Consider the following 25497-nt stretch of genomic DNA (forward strand, 5'->3'; position numbering starts at 1 on the left):
TTTTATTATGAATAGAAATATCTATCAAATTGTGAGACATTTTCTGAAAGTTTACAGGCTAGTTTCCAAAATAAAGTTTTAAGTACATTTTAGAAAAATACCAACAGACTCTCAGTTGTGCATTGTAGAAAGGTCTAGAAATTGTACATAATGGACATTGACATAAAAATAAAACATATAAAGACTGTTAATTTGACTAAATGGTAATAACAGCTCATCATTTTGGGAAAAATGGTTAGAGCATCAGGTATAATTAGTAGAAAATAGCCTTATACATAGCTGTGCAAATACTGTTTAGACAAGAAAAATAAATTAATCGTTCATGGTTCTATCCACTTTAAACTTCGCCTGTGCTCTTGTTCTTTATTTCTTTACATTCAAAAAAGTAGTAATAAACATATCTGTAGTCATTTTCCCTAATGGTGCTTTCTTCCCATCTCACAAACACGATGTGGCAGTCAATCTGACCAAATCCTCCCAACATCACTGTCCTGATGTCCAACTGACACGTCCATCACATCCTCTTACTACCATACTTTCAACAATCTTGCAATTAATTGTTACTATAACTACTGAAAATGAATCCCTTACACCTGTCCACAGTAAACCAAAATGTACACATTTTAAATATAATACATTTAATTCAGTTTTACCTAAACAATACTTACTCAAAAAATAAAACCAAATCTGCATGCTGCTAAGCACACAAAATATATTTCATATATATTGTATATAAAGTGGATTGAAAAAGTATTAAACGCGTTGGACTTTTTCAAATGTTGTGGCATTACAAAATCATTGATTAACATGAATTATGTTACTTTTAAGTGACACATCTAGACAAAATATTCCAGAATTCTGGGTCTCTCGACTGTGTAGTGGTAAAGTCACTACCTCGCAGTTCAGTTTATTGTCCCACGGTCTGTAAGAAAGTGGAGCAAATTGGCTCGGCACCATCCCAACTTGGTGGGGTGGATGTCAGACAAAGCTGACTTGCCTTGTCATGCTTAAGTCTTCCTACTTTGTTGAGCGAGCAGTGTGAAATAGCAGAGCTGCTTAGCAGGATGTGCATAGGAGGACATGCCTTGACCTTCGACTCTCCTGAACCAGCTGATAAGTTGCTTCGATGAAGCAAGGCCAAAATTGCGAATTGGAAATCACAAAATTGAGAAGGGGACAAAAACTTGGAAAAAGTGGACAAAATAATATATATATATATATATATATACTAAAAACAGAGATTATAGTAATAACACAAATAATAATAAAAAATTAAATTCTACAAATGCTTTAAAAATTTATTTAGAAAAATAGAACTATTTACTCCTATTTTTAGGCACGCCTAAATTAGTTCAGGAGTTATATGGCTTAACAAATTACATAAATTACATGGATTCACTCTGTGGGACATGACAGGGATTTACATTATTTTTCAAACGACAACCCCTTCCTGTGTCCCCCACACATTAAACAATGTCTAAGGTCCCTCAGTGAAGTATTGAATTTCAAGCAAAGATTTAACTATGAAGACTACATAATGTTTTTGGAAGACTCATAAAAAGGTCTGTGATTCATAGATAACAATTAAGAATCAGACAGAGTTAAACATGGTCAGGTAATAATTAGGGTGTGGATGATGTAATAAACCACCCAGAAAAATCTAAGATACAGTCACCCTCATTATCTAAGATGGTAGTAAGGAAGGAAACCACGTTGTAGTGACTTCACAATAATATTCTAAATTGCAGAGTAAAAAATGTAACCAAAATATTGAAAAGTAAATAATCCATAACATGCATCATATATGAAACAATGCATTAATGTAATACTTCGTCAAAAAAAGCTGTATAACTTTTTTGGCCTAAATGCAAAGCCTTAATTATGGAACTCTTCCAACAAAAAACATTACTGAGTAACTGCTTCATTTTCAAGCATCATGGAGTCTGCTTCATAATATGGGTATGCGTGACATCAACAAAGTCTGAATTGTTTTAGATAAAAAGAAACAGGATTCAGCTAAGCATAAGTTTAAAAAAAATCTGCTACAGTCTGCTTTACACCAGACACTGGGAGAGGAATATTTTTAGCAAGATGATAAGCAACAAAAACAAGACAAAATCTACATTGGAGTTGCATAAGAAAATTGTGATTTTTCCTGAGTGCCCAAGTTACAGTTCTGACTGTAATAAATATGAAAAAAGATATTTGCTTTCCACTTTGATAAAAAATCTATTCCCACTTTGTAATGCAAAAACATATGCACAAGTCCCAAGGGGGTGAAAACTTATTCAATCCACTGTATATAAACATTTTCAAATATTTAAGACAATGAATCCCTCTTCTCTGTCTTCTCCAAAGTAAACTGGAACATCTTTCTAATGTTCTAACAGATACCCATCTAAACATTTAGCCAACTATATCGCTACCTTACTCTACCTGAATGTATTCAACAACACTTCACAAAGTGTTATTTTAGAGAGGGGCTTTGAGATTTAGACTGCATAACCGTGCAAATAAGTTAGTTTGAAATCCAGTTGGCTGGGATGTTGTCTTGGCCAAATTAAAGAAGCCAAAATATTATGCAAAATAATTGACATAAATCGACTAACCCATGCACATATAGTCTACTCATATTTGACAAAATCAAACATAATTGTATATTTCTTAAATAAAATCATGCCTAACTAATCACTTTATACTAACATATTCTCACCATGTTGCAATGTTTCCAATGTGTTTATGTGGAAATACATTTTTGAAGGCAAAAAAAAAGAAAAATGATATTAGGTTGGAAATTCATAAACCTCCACTTCACAATGTACATTCTTGCAAAAATAACTTGATTGTACGAAACAATTTAAACTACAAATTTCTTGCACATTTATCCTTGACTGCATCAGGAAAACTGGCTAAGTCTATTTGTAAGTGCAACCCACTTCAAAAATGATAGTACTTTGCCTCTTATGTTAAAATCAATTAAATTACAAGTACAGATTTGATGCAATATAGGGTCAGAATCTAGAAAGAACACTGTGTATACTGTATGACTACCTATTTGTGGCTCAATAGATGACGGTAAACATTGTGTTTTCTTGAATCAGAAAAAGCAATTAACTATCACTGAGTTAGTTTTGAATTACAATAATCATAAAATGAATGTCTAAAATCTTTTATCTTCATTGTTGGTTAACTATGTCATCCAATAACTCGCCATCACATGTATTTAACCTCAAGCCCAAGGCAAGTCAAAAACAATCAAGTTGATAAAAAACATTCTTCTTGTTAACATTCTTCAGTTCTATATAAATTACTTGCTAATTTAGGATTTAAGCATACATCCTTACAATCTCCTTACTTTTCAAAATAATTGGAATTAAACAACACAATTTCTATTAAATTCTAACTGCTTTACATTACACAGGCTTTATGGAACTTCATTAGGATTTGAAAGATCAGAAAGCTGCACAGATCAGAAAAATAAATACAATTCCCTCTTGATAATAATAACACATAAGAGCAAACAAAAGGGGCGAAAACAAAGAAAAGAAAAAAAAACGGTTACTAACAATTACACAAAACAAATGCATTTGAAACAGCTCCATGCACAAGCATGTCCCAACAAAAGCGGTTAGACAAGGCTTTAGCAGTGGGGAATGGAATAAGACTGGTGAGTGCCACTTCCAAACATGAATGGTTCCTTCTCTACCAAGTGAATATTATAGCCAACACCGAGACACACTCCCACCATGGCGGTATCTGCTGAAGCACATCCCTCTGACAGCCTTGTCCACTGCATCTCCCCACTAAAACGTCAGACAGCAAAATAGTAAGGCAGCTGTTAGCTCCCGTCAACCAAAAGTGCATCTCTGAACATATCCAGTAAAGAACCCTCACCACCAAGCCCCCCTCTACCAACCCCCCCGTTCCCCTATCCCCCCATCAGGGCAGATGGAGTGGCTACGCACTTGACTGGTAACAGCTTGGATCAGCAGATATATATATATATATATTTATATTTCATTTCTTTTTTTTGCTTTCACGACTGCTTGCTTCAGCTTTCACCGAACCCAGGCGAGTCACAAATCATCACCAGCGAACCCGGGCAGCCTTGGGCCGAATGCTCCTGGTCTCATCTTTCTCCCGTGTTTCGCTCTATTTCCAGTCTTCCTTTGCCTGTGTCTGTCCCTGAATGGCGCCATTTTTAAAGGCCGTTGACACAACTGCAGAGAGTTAGGGGCCTATGCCGCTAGTTTTGATGAGTTCACTGAAGGGTCAAAACAGTTAAAGGGTTAATAGAATCACATTAAGACTTTATGTATCTGACTTTTGTTTGTAAAACTTTACAAAAATGTAAGGGAACAAAAACGCACAATACTCTACAATGCATATCATCTGAATACATGTTATTAAGGTAAATCTTACCTCGTTTCAGATTCCGTCAGGTTAAAAAATGGACAAAAATTATTGCTAGACCAATATTCAACAGCATTACAAGGGCAACCAGTATTGAGTTAGGACCCTGCAGAAAAGACAAAGATATAGGAACATTTCAATAATGGCATTAAAAAGTCAGTTGGGTGTTATCACTGAAAATTAGACTACCTTTTATGTTTCATACGTTGTTCTGAAATGACACCTTTCTTTCTCTTTGCTTCAGTTTTCCCATTTTCATCATCATACAGTACATTGAGTTACTTACTGACTCTTCCTTTGCCAAATCCGTGGTGATCTCCATGCTGGCTTGTTTCCTAGTTTCGGCTAGGCTTTTTTGCTTATACGAATCTTGTTTCTTAACTTTTGGCTCAGGTTTGGTTTCTTTGGCAGATGACTTTGGCACTAAAGGTTTTGGGGTGGGTGCTCGGTACGGCACTGTAGGCTTTGGAGGCGGTGGCATCCGGGCGAGGGTGGATGGGATCACATGCTCCTCTACTCCCTCAGGTTCATCTGGAGGGATCTTTGTGTCTGCCTTCACATAGTAGCCGTGGTACTCAGAGTCAGTGTGCAGCTGTCCATTACCAGGACTGGTGGGGGCTAAATCCACCTTGGACGGTTGCGTTTGAGGAGGCACTTCCTGTTTCAACAATGTCTTGGACACTGCTTTTGCGGCAACCTGGCTCTCTGGTACGGTGGTATGGTTCTCTTTCCCTGGCTTTGAGGGCAGCTTGCTGAAGAAGTTTTTCTTAGGCTCCGGAGCTGGCGCTAGCAGGGGTGTTGATGGAGGAGAAGGCTGGGGACTTGCGGTGGGAGATTGGTCTGGAGTTGTGCCTTTACGATAGAAATGAGGGCTACTTGAGGGGGACTTCTCTTTCTTTTCCTCTTGGACAATAGGTTCAATCGGTTCATTGAACCTCTGCTTTATATAATCAGGGCCTAGAAAATGAAAGGACTTTATTATCATCATATACAGCCACACATTTGTCATTCTAGATGGCCACGTGTTTATATTACGATCAGCACAATTTTTTATCTTCAACTTCTTAGAGCTACATTCCAATTTCAGATACAGATACAAACACACCTGCAGTGATGCTTGAAAACGTGAACCCCCTGTGCAATTATAGATTTGTTTAGTGTTCAGAACAAAATCTTTATTTAATCAGAATCAGTATTTTTTTTTATCTGACACAACAGGTTTATTTTTATATTTCAATAAAAATGTAAGTGTGCAGGTGCAAAAATAGATGAAAAACAATTTACATTGGTTAAATCATGTTTGTAAGTAGAATCAGGTGGGTAAATAATTGGGTACCAAATTAACTAATTAAAGGAGTTCAATCAAAGGGGGGGGGGGGGGGGGGGGGATACAGTATGGACAGGACTCATAAGACAGGACTCATGAGACAAGAAACATCATCCCTTACTGCATCTCAGGTTACTGTGCAAGATTTAACAATAAGAACACTGAATTGAAGTGGCATTCATGGGAGAATTGGTAGGAAGAAGCCACTTCCCCAGAAGAACTTCCCCAAAATCACCTGGACAAAACCAAAGGTTTTAAGAAGTCCATTCTCTAGGTAGATGAGTCTAAGATTTACCTTTTCACAATCAAAACCATTATATTTGGCGAAAACCCAATGCTGCCTGAAACCAAAAGAACCTTATCTCAACAGTCAAGGATGGTGGTGGGAATTTCCAGATCTGGGGCTGCTTTTCCTCCACTGTACTTGGTCAACTGTACTTCATTAAGAAAACCATGAATTCTGCAGTATACCAGGAGAGTCTCAAACAGAACGTCAGGCCATCAGTCAAGGAGCTAAAGCTGGTCCAAAAATGGGTCTTCCAACAAGACAATGACCCAATGAATTCAAGCAAACCTACCAAAGAAGGGCTCAGGAGAAAGAAGATTTGTGTTTTGGATAAAAGGTCCTGACCATAATCCAATTGAGATGCTGTGGCATGAACTGAATCAGGCAGTACATGCTTGATATCCTTAAAACCTCACAGAATTGGCTATAGGATATCGCTACTAATGGAGGTGCAGTTGGAGGTTCCACAAGTTATTCAATGGAAGGGTTTACATATTTTTGCACACAAGAAATCAAAGTTTTTGTTTAGGAGGCAATTGTGTTTATTACGAATTGGGGTTTTACATTAAAACATGACCATCCCTTTAGGGTTCAAGAAGCACTGTAGATATTATGTTGTGTTGCATTTGGTGAATCATAAATTCACACTTATTCACTGTCAGTACCTCCTGGTTATGATGCCTGTTTGGTGTCTATGATTTCACAGATGGAGTATTTATTATCGTTTCCTGGCCCAATGCTCACGACAACCAGGCGACCCTGCCGCCTCACTTAAAGGAGTTTCAAAGCTAACCCAATTGGTTTAACATTTTCAACATTCTCCTGACCACTGTTGAGGACACTGTCAACAGCTGACACGAGTGGAGCTGTCAAGCCAACAAAGTTGAGACCTTTCTGACGCAAGCAGTGTTATCAAATGGAATCATGGTTTGTAATGGGTTTTTCTTCAGCTATTAATAGCATCAAAGTGCTAAGATCACTTACTAAATCTCTACAAGCTCAGCAGTTGATCATAAGAAATCAAACAAAGCTCAATTAATTAAAATAACTGTTTATATATATATATATATATAGGTAATTAACAATCAAAAATAAGAAATGATTGAAATTACAGACCCCAGTTTGAAAGCAGCTTTTAATAGAACATAACTATGATGTTATTTGTCACCTAATTATCAAAGGAATGCCCTAACTGTAGGATGAGCTGGATTACTGACTACAATTAAAATGGTTATTAGGGGATGTATATTATCTTGGTTTCAGATTTTGCAAGGCTACATGGTGCAGATGTGTAAAAATATAATGACACCTTCTGAAAATACAAGAACTTCTGAAAATACATGAAACAGACACATGAACAGCAGTGTTGTCATCTTTCATCACACTTAAGAACAAGCCTTTTGCAGGAATAATTATATTAGTTTGTACAAGAATACCATGTACATGTAGACAACGATGCCACTGAAGTATGTTTACTGAAAATTGCACAAATAAATCTATGACACTTCATGTCCCAACAAACAACGACCGTGTATGCTTTAAAAGACCCTGAAGTGAATTATGCTAATTACATTCTTCCCCAAACCGATTTGCATTTACATCTTCTACATTTGCATATACATCTGCCCCAGCATAAAGGAAAACAGAACCCAGAGACACAAAGGACAGTGGACAAAGGTGGTTATAAAAAGAGCCTTTGAGACAGATGAATGCTGAGGTTTGTTTGGGTTCATTGGTTTACCTGGTTGATGGAAGCTGGGGGACAGTTCCCGGGCCACTGCCCTGGCTGCGTCTGAGTCCTGGCTGGCTTGCTGACCGGCCTGGTCAGCAGCGTCACCTTTACTCCTGGCGTGAGCCGTTCTGGATTAATGGAAAGCAGAATTGAAGCTAGTTAGACATACAGGGGTTCAAAAAATGTTTGTTTTCAAACAGCATTTTGTTAGGAGCACAAGATCAACATTGTTAGTACTTTTTAGACTATTCTGCTGTGTCCATTGTGTGAGCCAAGCCTAATCAGACAGTAATGAAATATGTTTTAAATGCTTAAAAACTAGGAGCGCAAACAAGCACTAAATGCATTTGGGCCTTTAGATAGTAAGTACTGTGTCATACAGTGGAGAATACTGTTGGACTAAAAGCCTTTTCCATATTCCAATGTGAAATTACATTTGAAATGGTATATTTCATATGAATATAGTGTGGTTGTACTGTTGAATGATTCCTGCCATTAGTCTTCTAGAGATAACTGTACCGAATCTGATTGAGTCATTGTGTACTAAGCCGCCCAGGAGCTGCATACTGTAGCTACATATAGTCTTATACTATAATCAAGTCATTGTCATGCCTGCCTTAGGGATCTGGGGAATTTTGTATTAGCCAAAATTGCCATTGAAATACCTCTCTGGGGCATGTCATCCAACACAGGCAACTATAATACCAGAGCATCCCTGACAATTTCAGAAATAAAATGTCAGTTCCTTTATTATCTTTGTTGGTCCTACGTGGTGTGTATGTCACTGTTCTTGGACAAAGTAGGACTCAATTTGCAGAAAACCATGTAATAGTTTATGACAGTAAGAGAAAATAGAAGACAACCTGGAAGGGAAGAATTCTTCTGTTTTTGCCAGAATAAATCTGCATACATCAACATAATTTTTGTTGAGGTTTTAATTGGCGACTCCCTGGCAATCCTCACGACTCATGCATCATCATTAGCATCAAGCTGAAAAACCTCAAAGACTCCCTCTACCTTACATGACATGACAAAAGACAGCAAATTGAAAAAAGTAGTCTTAGACCATTTAAAAAAAAATAAAAAAATCCTCGAAGCCTTCAGGAGAGCTCTGAGAGAAGGTGGGTGATATCTCCAAAACAGCCCCTCAGGCCAGCCAGACTGAGGAGTACACCAGATGATAGTGGTTGACGGAGATGGTCTACAGTCGCAGCTCAGCTGCTGCTAGGCTATATTCCTGTCAGCTGTTGATAAGCCAAGTCCTGCCTTGCCTTATTTAGTCAGAGCTCAGCGCTGACTGATACACTAGCTGGTGGCCTCCCATGTGCGCAGGGCAAAAGCTAGCACAAACCGTCCGGTCTGGTCTAGGATCTGCCCAACTTGCCCCCCCACCCCATTCCCCCTCTCCCCGTCTCCCCCTCCTTTGCTCCATCGGGCTTCCATCCAGATGACAGGAGACGTGACGCCGGCCGAACCCTGTCCACACGTTCCAAAGCTCTTACCACACAGAAGTCTACAAAGACATTGATTGTAGACATTATTGCACTATGGAACATATTACTACGTTTTGACAGTAGTAGGTGTTGTGGTAAACCTAAATACTGCAGTGCTTATTATAACAACCAGAAAGTCAGGATAAAGAACATTCTAATGAGTGGTTCTCATCAGAAATAAAGACTACAGGGTTGGATAAGGCTGGATGAGGGGCATGGAATGTTAATAAACTGATTATTTCGGTATGTAAACCAGATCTGGTTCACTGCTTGTTGGTTGTTTTACAAGGTAGAAATAATTCATTTACAGTGCAGTTTTGTCAAAGGACAGTATATGCATGTTAATGTTCAATGTAGCGTTGAAAGAAAATAATATATAAACCTTTATGGGTATTTAGCTTGAAATCAGTTTTAATTTAGTTTGGAATCATTCTTAGTGCACAGAATATGCATGCCCAAGACAAATAGATTTGACATGTAATTTTCCCAGGGCCAACCACCTACACCTGACTACTGACAGTTGTAGAATACATTGGATGCTATTTTAAAACATGATGTGCATCAGCAGTTTTTCACTTGTTATGTCAGTCACTGAGATCCACACTTAACCATGTCAGCTAACAATGTTTAGATTACCCAGCTATTTAAACGTGTAGTCTTCAGGACATGAATGCCGACCTGGCAAGCAGATAACAAGCTTAGAGACCCTGACCTCCAGTGGACCCCTATTGGTTGTGTTGATCATTCTTACTCAGAGATCATATTAAAACAGCAAAATCTGTAAAGATCAGAACTTTCCAGCAAACCAGTCAACTCCAAGTCCAACAAGCACAGGCCAATCAAATGTATTTCAGACGACCATAAACCCAGCATGGGGTACCAGATGTCCATGCTAATATTACACACCCGGTATTCTGTCTTGGATATCTTTTATAAGATGTAAAAAAAGAAAGATTTATGTCTTCAATGGACTGTACTGTGACTAGAAACTATGAACACTGATTATTCTAACCTACTAAAAATTATAATATTTAACCTTATTTGAAAGATTGTTTTTGGGTTCACACCCTCAGAATTATAAAATGAAGATGGTTGTTTTCCAATTTGTCTCGAATGGATTCTCAATATTTCGATCACTATATAATTATTGCAGTTGCACACAGTGGCTCTCAAAAGTATTCACCCCCTTGGACTTCACCACATTTTATTGTGTTACAACACAAAATCTAAATGTGTTTAATCAGGAGTTTCTGCTACCAAGAATGTGTTAAAGTAAAAATAAAATAAATTCATTATTCTAAATTACAAACACAAAACAGGAAATAAAGCGATTGCATAGATAAACACCCCTTTAGTCAATATTTGGTAGAGGCACCTTTGGCAGGAATTAGCACAGAAGTTCTGCCTTCTTTACACCTCATGAAGGAACAGGTTTTGCCCATTCTCAGCTGTCCACTGTGGATCACACCCCTTTACTCCGTTCATCCTTCCCTTAGTTCTGACCAGGCTCGCGGTACCTGCCACTGAGATGCATCCCGATAGCACACCATGCCTGATGATGTGCGGTGCTGGGCTTGCGCCTAACATGGTGCTAAAAAGATCCGATCAGACCACAGAATCTTCTTCCTCTTGGTCTCAAGAGTCTCTCCATGCCTTCTGTCAAACTCTAGCCGAGAGTGCTTTTCTTTTGCCACTCTCCCATTAAAAAACACTTATAAGAACACACTGAATAGAGTCTCTCAACTCCTTAAGATTTGCCATAGGCTTCCAGGTGGCCACCCAGACTAATGTCCTAATGTCCATATACTCAGTTTTTTAGGATGGCCTGTTCTAGTTTATTTCATGTTGCAACACAATAAAGTATGGAAAGGTCCAGGGGGATGAATACTTTTGAGAGCAACTGTAGTAAGATTCTTGTCAGTACTCAGAGTAATTTCACAGTTTGATTTAGCCTTTATAGAAAAATATGCCTAGTACACATGGACACATCTGAAATTAAACTACCTGTTGGTACTTTTTACCAGTGTGGCATTCTAACCACATGTGGCATCCTAAAACAGCAGATGACTACAGCCCTTACAGCTAAAAACAAGAAGCGGTGTCTCCAGTAGACACGCAATCACCCACATTGGAAAATTGGTAGATGAGGATTGGAAAAAACACTGGTTGCATCACGCTGATGACAGAGTCTGAATTTGGCCTAAGATTCATGAGCGCACAGACCCGTCTTGGCTGGTGTCAACTATTCAGCCTGGTGACACTGGTGTAATGGTTTGGAAATGTTTTTCTGGCACGTTATGCCCCTTGATATCAACTGACACCACTACTCCCTCCAAATCTTTGGGATGAGATGGAATGGGATGTTTGCATTATGAATATATAAGCAACAACCATTGTGTCAGCATGGAACAACATCCCTGTAGAACATTTGGAACATGGAACAACACTGTAGAATCAATGCTGCCAAAGGATTCAGGCTGTATCTGCATTAGTGTGCATGTAACATAAACTCAATGAAAAACTGAAAGTATATCTTAGAAATAGTTTTCCCATCTGACCGTAAAGGGCTAGTTTCAATCCTATTCCTTGACAAAAAAATCAAGTTCACTAGAGATTCCCCATTCAGCTAAATTTTGTTTTTGTCCAGGACTAGGCTAAATCTGTTTCCTAAAATGTCAGAAGTTAGAGATCCCTATTCAAACCTGAAACAACATGCGTAAAAGTAGATTTTATAGTGGTGATCAGGTTCATTATTTGCCCTGGCAGTGACTTTACACAAAAGCAACCAAAAAAACATCCTATTTTGCGACATGGGATTACCTGTGGGAAACAGACTTTTTACTGCGGCTTACAAACCCTTATTTGACCAACATGTTGTTAAATGTTCTATAGTGTGTGTCCATACTGTCCACTTGGTTCCATGCAAACTATATTGTTAATACCTAGACCAATAGCCTACTTCATCTAAACATCTAATAAACAACAGCATTGTTTTCAAGTTCATCTGCCACTCTTTCAACTATTGCCTTTTATCACAACTCCCACACAGAGGGCCAGAGACAAATACAGACATAAATAGCAACAGATAGTATGTAACAGATTACATAAATCTTTGAAAATCGACTGAAAAACTTAATGTAGCCGTTAATATACCATCCCTTTATGATCTTATACTTGCCATTTACTGAAGTTCATCCCCTGGATGTGATTACACAAGTGTGTAGCATATGTGTGCATGCGTGCGTGTGTATGTGTGAGTGAGAGGGTGATACAGAGAAAGCTTGTTAGAGAGGAGGAGTAAAATGGACACAGGAATATGTCACAGCTTGCCATAATGGACAAGACCATTTATAAAAATATTTTCTATAAGACTAAATGAAACAAAAAAAAAATATCCATTTGAGAAATAACTTAAATAAACTGCAAAGAAATAAAAAAAACAAAAATTTGAAATACCCTTGAATGAGTAGGCATGTCTAAATGTTGTACTGGTACTGTGCATAAAGCATTTAGTATTATTGCTGCACTATTCTCACTGTTGTTTTCACTGTAGTTTTAATATTTTGTATGTGTATTGCTTTGGTTTGGTAACACTGACCGTGTCATTCATGCCACTAAAGCGTACTGAATTGAAAGAGACAGTGGAGGCAGAGGGAGAGGGAAAGAGTGCATGAGTGAGAGAAATAGAGCTTGAGAATGTTGGAGAATGTTGGATAGTTGTGCGTGTGTGTGTGCGTGTGTGCATGTGTGTGTGTGTGTGTGCAGGTAGGGGGGGCTAGGATGAGGTGACACTAATGAACACCTGAGCCCACATTGAGAATCCCAACCTGTCAGCGATCCAACCTAAACCTAAGTCTGACCTCGTAGCCCATGCAGCACTAGGGGCCATCCTCACCAACACCACAGCATGCGCTGGATCCGAAATGGCACCATGTAGGATGTTAACGCATGACTAAAGTCTTACTAGCCAATGATGTGCTCTGTGGTCTAATTTAAGTGGGTGTGGTCTAGAGAAGATACAGGAGAAAATATATGTAAAAATACTAAGTAACAAGTAATAATGACATAACTAATATGATGTGAAATAACACACCTCTAAAATGATTGATATAGATGAGCAAATAACTTGTAATATAAACAACACATGAGCTAAACTGTATTTTTTAAACATGAAATATATTGTTATTTTTTAACTAACATTTTTTACACTGTTAATGTTAACAAGTCTTTTTCAATACTTTTGGGAGAACTCGGGGAACTTCCAACATTTCTTGATTTTGTGATCAATTAAACATTTCATTGTGGATTTTGGTGGGTGCTCAGGGTCACAGTCTTGCTAGACAATGCACTTGCAGACAAGTTTCAGACTCCTGGCAGAGACAATCAGTTTTGACCTTAAAGATACAGTAGGTATGAGGTAATTGTCTGCATACTCAATCTTTTTTCAACACAAAACCCACCTGATGTACATGGCCAAAGCACACTGACCATTGCACCTGATTCCAATCCAAGAGCGTTTTTACACTATGATAATGTCATTTGCATAGTTTTGTGTGTGAGTATGTTCCCCACGAATTAACTGTATTCATTTTCTAGGTATGTTAGTATAGCTGTAATTGTCTATAACATATAAAACTACCAAAAAGCTATTAATAGTTTACCTTGAAGTGGCTATTTCAACTTTTGTTCTGGCAATAGCTGCTGCCCGTATGGCTCCTTCCACAGCTCGATCAACTTTCTGTTTAGTCTTGGTGTTTTTCAGAGGAATGAGCTGCTTCTTGATGCCCCGCACCAACACATTGTTTTTATACTTCCCCTCTTCTCTGGTGCTGTCTGGGAAGATTGTGCATCCATAGCCATGGCGTTTGTTGTTTATCCACTCCCCCTCGTATTTCATCCCGTTGGTACGCTCGCTGACACCAAACCCATTCCGTTTGTCGTTCTTCCACTCCCCCATGTAGGACTCTGTGGTGGTGGCATCTACGTTGTCCTCCAGGTGCACATCGTCATCAACCCCTTCCCCAAAACTGATAGTGGAGTTGGCGTCGCTGGAGCTGATGCGGCTGATGGAGCTTGCGGCATCGCTACGGGCCGAACTTCGTTTGCTCGACAGGGACGACCTGGAGTCGGACTTTCTCAGGTTCTTGAGGCTTCCGAACAGAGACCCTCTTCGGAACAGGCCCTTTTTCTTCTCCCCCTCGCCTTCACTGTGAAAGTTGAGAACGAAGCCTCCTCTGGTGCCGGCAGGGCTCTCCGACAGGTCCGGGTTGGCATGGAGGACGGTGCCGTTGCTCTGTTCGCTGCGGAGTGAGGCCAGCGATGTTCTGAGAGGTGAACGGATAACCGTAGCCATCCCATAAGGCACACTTTGTCGCACACCGTATCCGTGTCGCATCCCCCCAGTCCACTGGCCCTGGTATGTACCTGTTAGGACAAAAAAAAATTATGAATACAAACCTGCAGAAAGTAGTGAAAAAAAACAATTATTTTGGATATTTGAGGAATAATGGAGTTGAGTTCCAAGTTCTTATGCTACTGTGATTTCACAGAACTGAATTGGAAAACCACTACCAATCAATAAGATCCTTATTATAATAGAACCTTTTAAATGGTTTGGAAATCCAAAATCAAATATCCCCCAATTAGTGTGATCTGCTTTCAGCCAGAACCACCAAATGACATACAAGATGCCATGTCCACTGCAAGATTCATATTTCAGTTTTTGTTTGCATCAAGATATACTATCTATTATGATTTGCTATTGAAAAACTATTGGCGTTATGCCACGCCATGCAGTCGTTTTGGCAGTAGCCCTAATAGAGATGCATAAATATCACATTTAAGGTCAGTGCCTGTCTCTTGTTATTGTAAAGGCATTGAGCACGACTGCTCAAATTATGCAAATGTGGCACAGATGAAGGCATTAGATTGTGGTACCCTTATCTATGATTACATAGTGAGGTAACAAAGAGTGCAGCAGTCCAAGACTTTCAGCCTAAAAACTGCTTTTCGCAGATAAGCAGCCACCCATAATAATAACCTGTCCTGCGACTGGCTGTGGCATAGGGCAGGGAGTGGGGGTTGTAGGATCATAAAACAAGCCCCCAGACCCTATGCACTCAAAGAGAGCTCATAACTGAATTAGCATCAGCAATATAGCTAACGTCCACCTAGCCTAGCAGAGGGCAAGTTGGAGTTATAACCATATTGCTTACACCTGTCAAATCCTCTCAGGTCTCCATGAGACATAGGGGTCGATTTAGCTTTCCTTGGGCCTCTTGCTCAGAGGATCTAGTGGACGTACGGTAGTTTGACAGAAGTCATTCATGTCACTCAGCACACCGACGGATGTTGATTCTATTTCCATGCTGTCACACTCTAACCTGACAGACCTATGTCCTCAGTTTACACTAACTGTGTTTCTGGCGTTCAGTATTTGTTTGGAGGGGACACACAGAAAATACTTTGAAACCATGCATCGTAAGCCTTCCCCTGGTTTAAGAGGCTAAAGGGGGTGCAGTATTCTAAATACATCCTGCATTCTGGTGAACACTCCAGGCGGTATGCCACTCAGTCCATGCATATAGCTTCCACTGAGAAGAATGTGCTATTTTAAAAGATGTAAGTAACTGAAGACATCGGGAGATTTGTCAGTCAAGCCAACATAACTCCTTCTGTCTTACTATGGGCATCTTACTAGCCAAGCTCATTCACGGGGGGACCACACAGCGAATACAGTTTGTTTGGGCTTTCTTTGATCTGGGCTTCAGACTGCGAACATAGTCTCCTGCCATTCTAACTTGTATGTCGCTATTTTTATGTATACATTTTTATATTTTTGTTGCTGACTAAAGAACATTGTTTTTGCTCAGATAACAGTATCTATTGTCATTTAGTTTTTTTCTGTCAATTGATCCTGTATGGGAGGGGTCACCAACAGGCCATCTGACATGAAAATAAAATATGAATTGTTTACTATTCCAAAGTATTGATTGCATGCATGTGAACATGCTGTGTTTATACAATCTATAAACATCTAAAGATCTTTCTCCTATATTAATCAAAATGTGAAACACAATCAATCATGACATGCAAAAGGTTTATTTGTTCTCGCTGGAATACATTTGAATAAGGATTCTGGCTGTTTGTGTGACTGTTTTTGTGTGCCTTGACTGGCGATATATATTCATGACCACATGGGCCTCAAACAATTTTTAAAGCTACAAACACAGCATTGTGATATATGTGTGTCTTTGCATGTCACAAAAGAACCACTTAAGAGGATTTACATGTACTCTTATGGGTGGCTAAAAATAACAATTTAAAAAAGCCACGCCCCACTAATCTAAGCCTACACTCTTCGGTTTTGACTTGCTGCATCACAGAGTCAACCACACAACCTTCGCTCTTTCGAAAGAAAAATAGTCCAGTAGCTGAGCACAATCACCTCGTTCTCGTTAATGTTTTATAATCTCGAGTTGAGGAGCAATGTTAGAAGGATTTTCTAGTAACCCCATTGAATAATAACAACTTTTGTGGAATACAATTTGATTAAACAAAACCTCTGTTTACGTTGAATCTAAATGTGAATTTAAATGTTCCTTGGTAGATGTATTACATAAACTGAGCTTTTATTGAGAAAAGGTTGTGGTTAATATTTCTGATGGTTTGATTGAATGTATACATTTAAGGACCCCACCCCCAAAGCATCGAAGTTGCACAGGACAAAACAGAATTACAGGTATTTTCAGAATGAATTATTTTTTTAAAATGTTTATTGATGACTCAATGTTGTTTCTAGCAAATAGCAAACAATAAACCGTTCTCAATTTGAGATTGTAAAACTAGAACCAAAAACAAATTTAGTTGATGATAAGTTGTAGAGTCCCAACGTCATAAACACGTTAGTTGGGTCCATCAGACAACCTAACATTTCTTTGTGTGTGAATACTGCTGTACACTAAATTCCATAGTGCAACAGATTAATAAAGATCAATGCTTGTCTATAGGTCTATACTAGTTAAAAGGCACTTTGATTTTCAAGTGTGGCTGAGTGATGTTTCTATTTATAGCCATGACCTCTATGGCAGAGCGCAGTGCAGGCTGACAAGTCCAGTCCTAAACTATATCAACAAAACTCTGTTGTGCGTCTTTACGTCACACTTAGTTTGACACAAGTCAATTGCTCCACAATATTCATTCTCAGTTAATAGAATACTTATTCTCCACTCCTTAATGTAATGCTCAAATGTTACCATATATAAATATGGTATCATTGTATATGTATATACACATACGTTATATATATTGGAGGCTTATATACATTTGTATACCCATAAACGTTATAAACGTTTGTGCACCACCGTTACAAGTGAGACTGCACTCCCACATTTCAATGCATTGCATACACGACAAGCTTACCTCCATCACCATACGTTTCAATTCCATATCCATCTTGTAGACCGTTACTCCATGTCCCGTCGTACCTGGCAGGTGTGTGAAGACTTTGCCGGACCCCGTATCTACCTTTAAATCCATGAGTCCATTCGCCACGATAAATCCATCTCCCCTTCGATTCCACACCCAGTCCGTGTCGCTTCCCCTGTGCCCAGTATCCCTTGTACACGTTTCCACTGGGCCAGGTATACACCCCTACTACCTCAAAACCATTGTTCCAAGACCCGGAATATTCGCCTTGGCCCTTCGGGCCGGTGCAGACGCCATGTCCGTGAGCTTTCCCATCTTCCCAACCACCACAATATGTGCCACCATCGTCAAAGTCGAACCGTCCGCCCGTCATTCAGAGGATGAGGGTATAAAGAGCAAGTCGTGGTATCTGCGCAATATTGGGCTGTCCCTCGAGACTCCAGCGCGGATTTTAGATGAAAAGTAGTAGCGCTGAACTGTGAGTCCGGCGGACAGTGGTCGCAGTGGGGTATTGAGGTTCCAAACACAGATGAATGATTTTCACTGTGTGCATTTGTGGTCGTCGGCAACAGCAGTACGTGGGAGGGAGACAGCTCCACTACCGCTGCCCGAATCGTTCTTCGTTTATTTTATGGTTCCCTCCGTCTTGCTACAGAGTGAGAGAGAGCGAGAGAGATATGGGGGTGGGGATAGAGTTGAGTAGTTATAATTCGATCAATCTGTTCAATGATTCATTAAATGTAATAATTTTCCGTATTCAAAAGAAATACAAGCATCGAATTCAACTGAGCACTTTTGAAAATGAATATGCTTAGACGGGAAATATTACCATGAAATAAATTGTAATTATTGCCGTTATGTCATGATTCAACAAGTGAAATTATATCTGCTCGTGTTGATTTCAAAGCCAAAAGGCTACATTGACCATTATAACCATGTTTAAAGATAAAGTCCGTGACATTTTCGAATAACAAACTATATTTTACCTCCAATTTTGGTACGGATGTTTAATGTTTTTTTATTTGCATAATCTGTAAGTACAATGACTCAGACCTCAGCTAACCATACAATTCCAAGTTCGAAAGCAGTGATGACACGAAACACATCATATCACTTGCCTCATTACATAGTAAATCATTTTTTGAGAACCATTTTGTCTGCATCTTTGACTGATATGTCCTTAATGCTCATTACTTAAGAGCACGAAAAACTGTACAAAAAAAGTTTTTAAATGTTTAACCGTTTCGCTCCAACCTCGCCACATGGTGGGCGAATCAGCGAACCTCTTAACGTAAATACAACACATCGTGGAATTGGCCCACAAAAGCTCCAGCCCTTGTGAGTGACGTCACCGATTGAAATACTACATCGCAGATCATAACTTACTTGCCCGATTTAATTTTTTGAGCCTCAGAACCTTCCTTGACAAGTGCTTGAATTGAGAAAGAACTGTGTGGAGCACGATACAGGCACTTCCCACATTCCCGAGTCCTTCCACTCTGACCCTCTTCAACTGTTATTGAGCAAATTCACCTGCTAACACCTTGCTTGTAACATGTTAAGTTATCATTATTTCATGTTTTTGCTAGCCTAGCATTAATCACGAAAACTATATTGTTTGTAGACCCCTACCTGAACCCCATTCTTACCCCATTTTAGTTTAAACATCCAAGGACAATATCTTAAAAAGCTTAGGTGTGATTCAGTTTTGGATTTAATACCTGCACACCCAGCTGCTTTCCAGATAAGAGGGGCTGTAGCCTAACAGCCATTATTGTCCTTATTGCCATGACCAGGAGCATAATCACAGAGATGGTGGAACTATAGGATCAGAGACCAGCAACCAATTTAGATTTACATGAGCTACAAATAGATGTTGCCATTTATTGTGGTAATTTAAGGAGAGACATTTAAGGCCAGGACACCCTAGTCGAATGGGCCAACTTGAAAAAAGGCAGCTCCCACACTTAATTTTAAGTCAAGCACTGTCCATAGTTTACAGCAAAACAAAGTATGTCTTTAAAATAATGCCCTTATTTTAAACAGAAAATTGGGCCAAATTCAAACACATGATGAACACACGTGATGTCGTTTTGAGTGAGGCAGAAGTGTAAATTGACTGCTAATCAATGGCAATAGCATTTAACTATATAGGGGAGAGTGGGGTGAATTGAAACAGTTTTTACTTGAGGGGGCTTTAAATTGAGGACATGACAGTAACATCTCTGTCACCGGTGTTGTTGTGGTGTACAAAAAGGAGCCAAATGCAGGGAGGTAGGTAATAATATGTTTCTTATTTCAAAGTAAATTGCACGTAATATATAGAAAAAAGCATGCAAGCGCAAAACTGATCTCCACAACACCAAACATAGAATAATACCTCACAAAGACGCCCAGAAACACCGGAACTAATATAGGCAACCTAATGAGGGAATAGACACCAGGTGTGTGCAATAACAAGACATGACAGTGCCGTAGGAGGAGGAGCGGCGTGACTAGAAGGCCGGCGATGACGCACGCCGAATACCACGTCGGGAGGGATGGCGGGCGTCTTCCACGCGCGTCCTGGTTACAATCTCCAACTAAAATATGTGGAGTAACCTAGGGGAAAACGCCCCCTAAAAAAGAAAAGCACTGTTTGGTCACAGACTAAGACACTTGAGTCAGACAAATACATTTGGAAAAAAAATATTGGGAAGAATGATTCTATTTTATTGCAACATAGTCAAATGCCAAATTATGTACAGTAATTGTCCCTCCCAATGGGGTAAAATGCAATTAAAATGTATTCCATATTTAGGCATCAAAATCATTCTATCAATGTAGTCTATACCATTGAAAAGCATTTAGTCTTGATAGCAGTATTTAAGTGAGTTAAGAATTCCAATACCCAAAGGAAAAAAGCTATGTATAACATTTATAAAAATGTCTAATAACCTTTGATTACTATATTTCAATATGTTTTGTTAACCATGCAAAAGTATTAAGTTAAAACATTAAATCAATAATATTGAGCATCAATTGGCTTTTGGTATCAGTGCCAATTGATAGTCCTATTATTTTTGATGTTATATATGCTCTGTAAACTAGCTATTGAACTACAAACTACTTATATTATGCTATATCTTGAACTTTTTTTATATTTCAGCACATGCTTTGTTATAATTTTGTTATATTTTACCAATGTATGTTCTCAGTGATAAAATCCCCGCTGGGGCATATTGTTCCAAAACATGATCACCACAAAAAACAGGATTGCTATAAAAAAGTATTATCCTTTTTTTCTCTGAACACGTGGTTTACAAAGTATAAGGCTTTCCTATTGACATATCAAAATCAGTTTAGAGGTCTAACTTCACATTACATGACAATTTTGTGGAATTACTTGCTCAGTTGAGATTATAAATGTTTTTCTAGATGAACAAGAATTGTGGCAACCAAGGAATGTGTGGAAATAAAATTTGCTGTCATTTGGTGGTTTGGTGGAGAATTACATGGTGGAGGGCGTTTAACCCAGGGAGGCGTTTAACCCCAAGCCACCCTACATATATTTCAAGATGTGGTGCATCCCTGGAAATAATCGCTTTGGATCTAAAATAAACAGTAAATATGACTCTCCAAAAAAAGTGATACGTTGAGCCTAGGGAAAGGATAAGATGAGAGGATAAGTTGTGTCACACCCTGATGTGTTTCACCTGTTTTGTCCCCGCCCCTCACCAGGTGTTCCCGGTTCCCTATTAGCCCCGTGTATTTAAACCCTGTTCTCTGTTTGGCAGTTGCCAGATCGTCTTGTCCCGTACAGTCGTTTCCAGCGTTCTATGTGTTCATCAGCCAGTCTACCTGTCCTTCTATTCCCCGGTTACGACCCTTGCCTGTTTTCCGGATTACGAGCCTGCCTGCCCTATCCTGTACCTTCGACCATCCGAACGCCCGAGAACGAACACTGCCTGTCCCCCACCACGAGCCTGCCTGCCCTATCCTGTACCTTCGACCATCTGATCGCCCGACAACAAACCCTGCCTGTCCCCTACCACGAGCCTGCCTGCCCACTCCTGTACCTTCGACCATCTGAACGCCCGATAACGAACCCTGCCTGTCCACCACTACGAGCCTGCCCACTGCCTGGTTGTTCAATAAATACTTTGGACCGCCCTCCTCTGCCTCTGTGTCCGCATTTGGGTCCCCACCCGTTCATCGCTGTGATAAGTTGAGCCACATTGGGGTAAATTATTAAAAAAAATTCACCTCATATAGGCTAATGCTATATCAAATCAAGACAAATTCAATACAAAATGTCTCCCTAAAGGCCAATTTTCTTCAACAAGACCTATTTAAAATGTTCAGAACAAAATCAAGTTCAAAATGAAGAACTGAACTGCAACCCTCCTCACAGAGCCAGGCTACTACTCAACATACCACACATTAATGCAGCAGAGGAATATGAACATCTGCTCCCTTCTGGCTGTTCCACAGAGTTTTACAGTTTGGGTAATTTCTTGAGCACATCACCTCTAGGGATGAGTCCTTCATCATTCTCTTTGAATGCAAAAGTGGGCTTCCCATCCACAGAATTCCCACAATGTCCAGGCCCTCAAACTTCTCTACCAATCCAATGATATTATAGGTTTTGTTTTACCCGCAAAGTTCTGAATGACCAAGTCACCAGCAGACAGATTCTTGTCCCTATCATCCTCCTATCTTCTGATCAGTCATATTCAGTGGTGTCATTAAGCAAAATGTTTGTCACTTTCTTCTGAGCTACTGAAGATAACAGTTTTCATCATGGGTTTGATTTGTTTTTACCTTTTCAGTGCATTTTTCTTCTCTTTTTCTGTTTTTTTATTTAATTTTCTCTGTCATTGTGCGCCTTCTCCAGCTCTAGCTCTTCTGGTATGTCATTTTTCACTTTCTTCCTTTTCATTCTAGGTTTAGTTGCTGTGGCTGTGGAAGGGAAGTTTCCTGGGGAGACATACCTCAAATGGGCAGGAGAACCAGTAGCATCACTTACGGATGAGTGTTCAGGATTCATGATTCGGTTTAATGGTCCAGGCAGAGTAGCAGGTGGCTCCTCTGGGTCTGGAACTGCTGATGAGCAATCAGGACTCATGTCAGGGGTTGATGGCACAGACAGGTCACTGGCTCAACTTACCCTAAACCATTTGGCTCAAATTACCACATTGCCACCATGTTAACAAACCTGTATCATCCAGCCGTTTAGAGCTAATATCATGTTAACAGTATAGCCTTGTGTTGTAACTTCCTAAAGCACCTTACACACGTGTGAGATTGTTTTTTGAACTCAAATGTGCTTTCCACACCTTCCATCAGCTCTTCCATGTCCATCACACAATGATTAAAGTGGATGACTCTTCCAATATGTTTGGTCGGATGACCAGTTTTGTCTATGCTTGCCTAGAAACAAAGGCTTGGCTCAACCTGCCCACAGGCTCAAATCACCCTGCTGTCCCCTACATCTCAGCAGGGGCGGTAGTAACAAATACAGGGGCTGGTCATAAAACTCGAATATCCTCAAAAAGTTGATGTATATCAGTAATTCCATTCAAAAAGTGAAACTTGTATAATGTATACATACATTCCACACAGACTGATATATTTCAAGTGTTTATTTCTTTTAATTTTGATGATTATAACTGACAACTAATGAAAACCCCAGATTCAGTATCTCAGAAAATTTGAATATTGTGAAAAGGTTCAATATTGAAGACACCTGGTGCCACACTATAATCAGCTAATTTACCCAAAACACCTGCAAAGACCTTTAAATGGTCTCTCAGTCTAGTTCTGTAGGCTACACAATCATGGGGAAGACTGCTGACTTGACAGCTGTCCAAAACACGACCATTGACACCTTGCACAAGGAGGGCAAGACACAAAAGGTCATAGCTAAAGAGGCTGGCTGTTCACAGAGCTCTATGTCCAAGCACATTCATAGAGAGGTGAAGGGAAGGAAAAGATGTGGTAGAAAGAAGTGTACAAGCAATAGGGATAACCGCACCCTGGAGAGGATTGTGAAACAAAACCCATTCAAAAATGTGGGGGAGATTCACAAAGAGTGGACTGCAGCTGGAGTCAGTGCTTCAAGAACCACCACGCACAGACGTATGCAAGACATGGGTTTCAGCTGTCGAATTCCTTGTGGTAAGCCACTCTTGAACAAGACACAGCATGAGAAGTGTCTCGCCTGGGCTAAAGACAAAAAGGCTGCTGCTGAGTTATGTTCTCTGATGAAAGTAAATTTAGCATTTCCTTTGGAAATCAAGGTCCCAGAGTCTGGAGGAAGAGAGGAGAGGCACAGAATCCATGTTGCTTGAAGTCCAGTGTGAAGTTTCCACAGTCAGTGATGGTTTGGGGTGCCATGTCATCTGCTGGTGTTGATCCATTGTGTTTTCTGAGGTCCAAGGTCAACACAGCCGTCTACAAGGACATTTTAGAGCACTTCATGCTTCCTGCTGCTGACCAACTTTATGGAGAAGCAGATTTTATTTTCCAACAGGACTTGACACCTGCAAACAGTGCCAAAGCTACCAGTACCTGGTTTAAGAACCATGGTATCCCTGTTCTTACTTGGCCAGCAAACTCACCTGACCTTAACCCTATAGAAAATCTATGCGGTATTGTGAAGAGGAAGATGTGATACGCCAGACCCAACAATGCAGAAGAGCTGAAGGCCACTATCAGAGCAACCTGGGCTCTCATAACACCTGAAGAGTGCCACAGACTGATCGAATCCATGCCACGCCGCATTGCTGCAGTAATTCAAGCAAAAGGAGCCCCAACTAAGTATTGAGGGCTATACATGCTCATACTTTTCATGTTCATACTTTTTAGTTGGCCAACATTTCAAAAAAAAAATTTTTTTATTTTTCTCAAGTAATATTCTAATTTTCAGAGATACTGAATTTGGGATTTTCATTAGTTGTCAGTTATAATCATCACAATTAAAAGAAATAAACATTTGAAACATATCAGTCTGTGTGTAATGAATGAATAAAATATACAAGTTTCACTTTTTGAATGGAATTACTGAAATAAATCAACTTTTTGATGATATTCAAATTTTATGACCAGCACCTATATATAGTAGACATTTTCATCAACGTGTTGAAACTAATGCACTGACTTACCACTGGGTGTCAGTATATTCATTGTTCATCTGCTTTGCACCGTACTGCAGTTTCAATAAACCTCATCTTCAGTTGCCTTTTTGGATCATACATATGCCACTGGTGGAGACTAAAGTGTCGTTTCTACCAGCCCCATACAGACAGTGAACTCTAGACCTAAATCCATCCCAACCCATTTAATATGGCTTTTCATGCCAAACTTGGGCAAACGTGTGTATGTTTGTAGTATGTATACCAACACGTGTCTGTATGTCTTTGGAAACGTGTGTATGTCTGTTTTATGTATCTAAACATGTGTGTATGTATGTGGTATGTATGTAAACACGTATGTCTGTACTGTCCATGTAAACACATTTGCATGTTTGTGGTATGTGTGTAAACACATTTGCCTGTTTGTGGTATGTGTGTAAACACATTTTTCTGTTTGTGGTATGTGTGTAAACACATATGCATGTTTGTGCTATGTGTGTAAACACATTTGCATGTTTGTGCTGTGTGTAAACACATGGGAGAACTGTAGCACGGCACTCTCTTCAGATTGGGTTTTATATTATTACACAAGGACTGAATGTGAGTGTGGATTTCTTTACATATTGATTTATATACATGTATATTGGTCCAGGCAGTTATTAAGACTAGAACGTGTTTAAGATCTGAGAGTGAAAACCATGTAA

At 39.5% G+C, this 25497-nt stretch overlaps 1 protein-coding gene across 2 annotated transcripts; it reads right to left on the minus strand.

Moving 5' to 3' along the window:
* Positions 1-3948: 3948 nt before the first annotated feature.
* Positions 3949-18280, minus strand: jph1b (junctophilin 1b). 2 transcript variants are annotated; one of them, XM_010894049.3, is made up of 6 exons: positions 17673-18280; positions 13913-14675; positions 7768-7886; positions 4700-5370; positions 4423-4519; positions 3949-4264 (listed from the first exon to the last, which is right to left on the minus strand). In XM_010894049.3, exons 1-5 carry the CDS (start codon positions 18049-18051, stop codon positions 4439-4441), a joined length of 2013 nt encoding a protein of 670 aa, XP_010892351.1. In that variant the 5' UTR covers positions 18052-18280; the 3' UTR covers positions 3949-4264; positions 4423-4438. The 2 variants fall into 2 exon arrangements, with proteins under 2 accessions (XP_010892351.1, XP_034144573.1); XM_034288682.1 differs by lacking the exons at positions 3949-4264; positions 4423-4519 and having other exon boundaries at positions 4562-5370.
* Positions 18281-25497: the final 7217 nt, after the last annotated feature.

Source organism: Esox lucius, chromosome 3, assembly GCF_011004845.1.
Source record: "Esox lucius isolate fEsoLuc1 chromosome 3, fEsoLuc1.pri, whole genome shotgun sequence".
NCBI lineage: Eukaryota > Metazoa > Chordata > Actinopteri > Esociformes > Esocidae > Esox > Esox lucius.